Source organism: Micromys minutus (assembly GCF_963924665.1).
Source record: "Micromys minutus genome assembly, chromosome: 5".
NCBI classification, from domain to species: domain Eukaryota; kingdom Metazoa; phylum Chordata; class Mammalia; order Rodentia; family Muridae; genus Micromys; species Micromys minutus.
The window spans coordinates 87,390,236-87,396,509 of record NC_137974.1 but is presented as its reverse complement, the minus strand read 5'-3'; the positions used below and the strand labels follow the sequence as shown (position 1 = coordinate 87,396,509).

Genomic DNA, 6,274 nt, shown 5'->3' with positions numbered 1-6,274 from the left:
ATCATAGCCCATACACTGCTAAGCTTGAAGTTTGGCTGAATTCATGACTTTATTTGTAATCTTCACAAAAGAAAAAAATTAGATTTGCCTGTATCTAACACATAACACCTTTTCAGAGTCATTTCACAGTCTTCAGAGTAAAAGACAAACTACCTCAGTGAAACAAAATTTAAGGGATTACTTTTCTAACTAGAATTTTAATGGTGATTTGAATACACTTTTCCTTTCAATTGTCTCTTTTATGATATTTTGAAGAAAGATCTATCAGTAAATGAAATTCCACTAATAATATTTATTTTTAGCTTTTAATATATTTTCTGCTAAAAAATCAAGTTGCCAAGAAAGGAAAATATTACTGGTTTTGTTATTACAAAAACAACCGATAATTTTTAATTCACAAAGGATGAAAACACAAGACACTTATGTCATTGTACAAACACTATTACAATACAATTATTAGCGGCAGACCAATACAACATTAAAGACTTTGCACACACACACGTGTACTTTGAAACAAGAAGCACAGGACAATTTTAAACCTTTGACATGATCACCAAGAGAAAGAACCCCACAGATCACAGATCTGAGTCTAACTGATTTCCTGGTACACAGTAAGAGACACAAGAGCCCTAAAGTACACTGCGTTATTAACAGCATCTTCAGGTCTACACATTCTGGTTCAGAATTCCTCCCCACCCAAAGCACTCTGCATGAGCTGTCAAGCAGCTTAGTCTGTTACCTATTTAAGAACAACACACAGTATCTTAGCCACAAGACTTAGGAGAAGGTTTGGGACAGATCACACACACACAGATTGTTCCCCAGGAAGGCAATCTGGAAAATTATAAATGCAATCCTAGGAGAAAGAATCATGGTCAGAAATAATTTCCTTTCAAACACTGATGATGACGAAGTGTGTGGTGTTAGGAAAATGTTGGTACAGGAAAAACAGAAAACATATGAAGTGAGAAAAAAAAATGTACCACAGGAAATATGGATTTGGTTGATTTTCTAAAATGAGGTATAAAGGTATGCAGTAAATAAACACAAAATAACAACAAAATTAGGAACCAAAATGCACATTTCCAATGGAAAAAAACCTCTAAGCATATTGTAGTTTCCTTTATTAGATTAGACATTTCATATACAGCAGTTAATCTAGAAAAATACATTTAAAAATCTTCAACAGACCATGCTTCCCTGTAACAAAACCTTCCAAACCCTGTTTTATTATATAAATCAATCTTCATTAGTAATGAAAAAAGAAAATACTCAAATTTTGCAGTGTCATTTTCTATCCAACATCCAATGTACAGGTTTCCACTCTTGGAGCTGGGTTAGAATTTTGTAATGATTTTCCTAATGTCTTCTGTACACATTAAATAACCTAAGGATCTGCTCCTGTAGTGTGTTCACTAGTTAGCAAGTCTAGTCATATTTCCCAGTACCGTTCTCAGTGCAGTGGTCTGCTATAAATGTAACTAAAACCTAAAAGTGCACAGTTTAACTTTCCCAAAGAATGGCCTCTATCTGCAGGAAGCCTAATATTCATGGAAACAGTTACCAATGGCATGATTAGAAACATTGAGTTAGATGTACTCTGAGCCTATACAACACAGTTATATACATAGGGTAAATTATATTAGGTCCTTAGCTCATACATCAAAAACAATGTCTGTTTCCACAGGGTCATACCAAAAACTCAATATGGCACTAAACAGAATAAGGATTGTTAGCTATAATTCAGTACAACAAGACAGGTCCCAAATACCCTGATTTGACTTAGACTAACCAGAACTCCAGTGTATCACAGTGTTTTAAGTCCTGTCAGTGTGCTGCTCCAACAGACAATTAAGGTATCTAGCAAGAATGCCGTGAGACAGTATAATTAGACAGCAAGCCTACACCCAGAAATTGTCTGGGTCACGGGCTTCTGCACTTAAGATGCCACTCGTGCTAACACCCTGAAGGAAGCAGTGCACAGGTTTCAAATGGATCAACTTCATTTGTCCTAAATGCCCAAGAGCATTTTTCAAATAACTGACAGTAAGTATCATTGTACCAAGTAAAGAGCTTACGGACCATGAGAAGGAATTATTATCCAGTTTGGAGACAGCAAGGACAATGCTACAGGGGCCCACTTGGTTGTCCTTACCAAATTATCCAGTGTATATGACTGGTTAGAATTCTGAGTTTTGATGTCTACTGATATTTGGAGGATGAAATGCAAGCATCCAGGAGAAAATGAATCCAAATTTACAGTCATAGCCTGTTGTTTGCTTGCAACAAAGCAGCAGATGAGGGCCCAGCTGGTGCCTTCACTCTCCTCTTCCTCTCTGACCCTCAAAAAAGTGCAAAATCAGAGTCACTGCTTGGTCCAAAACGAAACACACCATGTATGAAATCTTGGAATCCAGAATCTCTTCCACAGGCTGTTTTCACAAGAGTCAACGGCCAAAGACAGTGTTTAATTCCAAGAGAATCAGCTCTACGATCTGGTTTTGGTACACAGTATGAACCGCTATATTACCAGTCTCTCTTTCTGGCTTTAGAAGGGTGGGGCCAAAAACAATCGCTATGCTCTGATAGGTCATTCGGTTTTTTTCTCCATTTTCTATAACCCTAGGGAGAAAAGAGACTTATGTTAAAAACAGGAACGATTTGAGTTGTAGTACAAAGCTAACAGTCTACACTTAGGAGACAATGCTTTGCGCAACGTGCTAGTCGACATACAAAGTGCTTAGCCAGGCAGACGTCCGTCTCGCTGCTACATGAACCTTGCTTTGGCAAACTTTAAATGTGTAATATTTTAGCTTCCCTTCCAGAATTATTATCATTTAAATAACAGTCTATCCTTTATATAGGGAGAGTATTTCATCAGGGACTAGAAATTGAAACTTTCAATTTAATATTGTTAAAATTTTTCTCTGTATTGTTTGTGTGTGCTTGTATGTGCACACATGACACAAAGCACATGAGGAAGTTGGAGGACAACTTGTGAGAGTCAGTTAACTCTTCCCATCATGTGGATCCTGGGGACTGAACACGGGACTGTACACTCATCAGCCCATGCCTTTACATGCTGAGCCATCCTGCCATCCCTCCTGTACCACTTCACTGTTCTTCGCATAGGATGAACAAAATCTTTTATTAAAGTAGCCGTGCAGTAATAATCTTGAGCCATGAAGGTTGTTTTCAAATAATGTATGTAACACGCCTCACTTAAGCTATCCCAACTTCTGTTAATTAACTTCAGTCTTTTCACGACAGCTTCTATGTGGTGAGCATTATATAAAATATATACTTTAACAAAGTCTTCACAACAGAGCATTTCACTAGAATAGACACTATCAGTCAAATTTCCTTTCAGAACTTACAAAGACAGCAAGGGACACATCTGGGAACAGAATGAGGCCTGGATGGCCCTGTCCCCATGTGCTCTCCACTGCTTGACTTCCTACCTTTTGAGGTGTCGAAACAGAATCTGCATTGTGTCTTGATTGGGCTTTGGCAACTGTTTGATCAGTTCCTTAACTGCAGTGACGCGCTGTCTGGGTTCTTGTTCTAAAAGAGAAGTAATGAGCAGAAGGTCTGCAATGGATTCTTACAGAATGAAAGGCAATGGCATAGCTTGGAAGCTGGTGTGTGGTGAGGCACACTGACATCTGGTGGTTGCATTTAAAATCTCTAGAGATACACAATCTACTGGAAAAACCTGTTTAAAGAGACTGGATACTGCAATAGCTTAATCCGTAAGCTGATTTTCAATATTAAGAAAAGCTGAGCAGAGCAATACTTACTAATTGCATTAACAAAATCATTGAAATGATTAAACGTAAAAAGAGGTTCTGGTAGTTCTCGAAAAAACATTTTGAGTGCTCCTGTGATGACATGGATGTCTTCCCATTTACTGTCGTTCAAGTCCAGCTTCTCATCTGAAACCAGCGGGAGTAAGACATTGTAAAAATTGCTCTGAGCCAGTTCCTAAGGTCATGGCAATGCTTCTGGGCGTAAGGCGGGGAGTGCACGCTTACCGTGGTTGACTGCAAACCTCAGCTTCTGGATCACGGCGAGGTTGCCGCTCACTCTGTAGATTCCATCAACATCTAAGCCTGCGAGGAAATAACACTTCATGTCTGCATCTGGGGACGCAGCCGTACTGCCCAGGCTGCTCTTCAGTCCTGGGCTCAAGCAGCCTCTGCTTCAGCTGTGCAAGTGGCTGGAGCTGCACACACTGCACCGGCTTCAGAACACATTTGCTAAAAACCATAAAGGCAAATATCCTGTTCCTCTACATAGCTTTGTAGACACTTGGCAAGGGAATGAAGTAACAATTTATTCTGATTCTGTTTAATACTGTTCTATATTTTATCGGATACACTGTAGCTAAGCTCATGAAAAATCTCACAAAACTCAACAACTGAGGGAACAATACTAGCACCTTGAAATAGCTAAAAGTGAAGATCAACGCATCCTCTTTTTTGCTCATGATTTTATAATGTAAGTGCACATAATGAAGAACCTGGCATTCTTTTCACAAGTGTCTGTCACACCAACTGCCTATGGTAGACATACCTAATAGTTCTATAGAGAACATATCACACAGATACGGGCCAGAATCATTTGAAATCTATGGTTAAACCCAGAAATTAAATGCTCATTAAATAACAAAGCAGTACATATTGAAGAAAAAACCATTTCTAATGTGCTATTAACCATCTAGATTCACATAAAGCAAGCAAACATGCAGAGCCTTGACTGTCACACTGACAGTCATGGGCAAAACACCTGACAATGGCAAAAGTTAAAAACTAGGTACACAAGCTGCTAACTGTGCCAGATGTTTCTGACACACATGGTCTGACTGTGATCAATGGAGTGTCAGTCATAGGAGGCAGTATAATTACGTGTTAAATAAAAATAAAAACACCACATAGTCGTGGTCTTCTTGGAGACTTCTGTATTTGGATACTCTACAGTTGAGCGCTCCTTTCGGCTATAGCACAAACATTCTTCTGTTGGGTGAGCATCCTTGGAGCACTCACATCGGCTTCTTGCTCCTTCAATTTGCCTTCAGTCACCACAGTTTTCATTTAAGCACTGGCAACTCCAAATGGCTTGGCAGATACCATAGTGACATACCAAACACTAAATGCCACCTGAAGGCCTTAACTTGAAACAGGTCCAAGTATGTAATACTTTTTTGCAAACAAAAAGCTTACACACACACACACACACACACACACACACAGAGAGAGAGAGAGAGAGAGAGAGAGAGAGAGAGAGAGAGAGAGAGAGAGAGAGAGAGAGAGACAGACAGACACACATACACACTTCAGAACTGTAGGATCTTCTGGTTGCCTCACTCCAAAAAAAAAAAAAAAAAAAAAATCAAGAACTCCCTTGTATTACACTTATTTACTGTGTGTGGTGGGGGGCGGGGTCATGGTTCTTGTGTGAAGGTCAACAGACACCTTGTAGAAAATAGCTCCTGTTCTCTCTCAGGTCCCCAGGCCTCGTGGCTAGCACCTTTTATCACCTGAGCCACCTTGCTAACCCAGATCTGGGAATTTCGATGGTGAACCAATGAGCAGTTTTGCTTAATGTGAAAAACGAAACTTGGGGGTGTTCTCTTACCATGCTCTTCGACGTGCTCAATGCATGACTTCACAAACTTTGGCACTGTTCCATTCTCCCTCTGACACAGATTAGCAAGATTAGATCCAAATACCTGATCTGAAAGAGATTTTTTTTAATGAGTCATCTTGCTAAAGGTCAGTTCAGGAAATGGCTGAGTCCTTCAGAGTGCAAGAGAAAATATGCAGGGAGTCTAACTTCATTCACAGGTGCCTCCTTCAGCCTCACACCAGTCTTCCTGAATAAACTCCAAGAGCACAAGTCACTCTTGTGGGAAAGCTTTGTGTTTTTTTTATTCCTCCTGTAGAGAGCTTCTCCCTAAATATGGCTCCCTTTCTTCACTTCTGGTCTCAGCAAAAATCCCCTCAGAAAAACCTGACTATCTATAACTAAGTTAACTTGATTTCCAGTCACTTTCTGTCACTACTTTTTGAAGGCTCTGAACAGCAAAGCAACCTGCATCCTTTATCCAGAAGTACTGATGTATAACCCCTAAGATTGCTACTTTGTAGTGGGCTGGCCTGACCCCACTTCTATTCTAATGCTAACACTGGCTCACAGACCAAAGTAACACTACTGACTTTGCCACCAAGTTATTTCTGATTGGTGACTAAAGATGCCAACAGCCAATAGGCTG

General features: G+C 39.7%; 1 protein-coding gene across 7 annotated transcripts in view; it reads right to left on the bottom strand.

Moving 5' to 3' along the window:
• Nucleotides 1-422: 422 nt before the first annotated feature.
• The window catches only part of ARHGAP12 (Rho GTPase activating protein 12), a 90,256-nt gene continuing 84,404 nt past the window's right edge, over nucleotides 423-6,274 (bottom strand). For all 7 annotated transcript variants that reach the window (XM_080916847.1, XM_080916848.1, XM_080916849.1 and 4 more), the window contains 5 exons: nucleotides 5,638-5,736; nucleotides 4,035-4,112; nucleotides 3,801-3,935; nucleotides 3,462-3,564; nucleotides 423-2,622 (listed from right to left, as the gene is read on the bottom strand). In XM_080916847.1, the coding sequence (XP_080772973.1) occupies nucleotides 2,448-2,622; nucleotides 3,462-3,564; nucleotides 3,801-3,935; nucleotides 4,035-4,112; nucleotides 5,638-5,736 (590 nt within the window). In that variant the 3' untranslated portion in view covers nucleotides 423-2,447. The remainder of the gene's footprint in view (nucleotides 2,623-3,461; nucleotides 3,565-3,800; nucleotides 3,936-4,034; nucleotides 4,113-5,637; nucleotides 5,737-6,274) is intronic.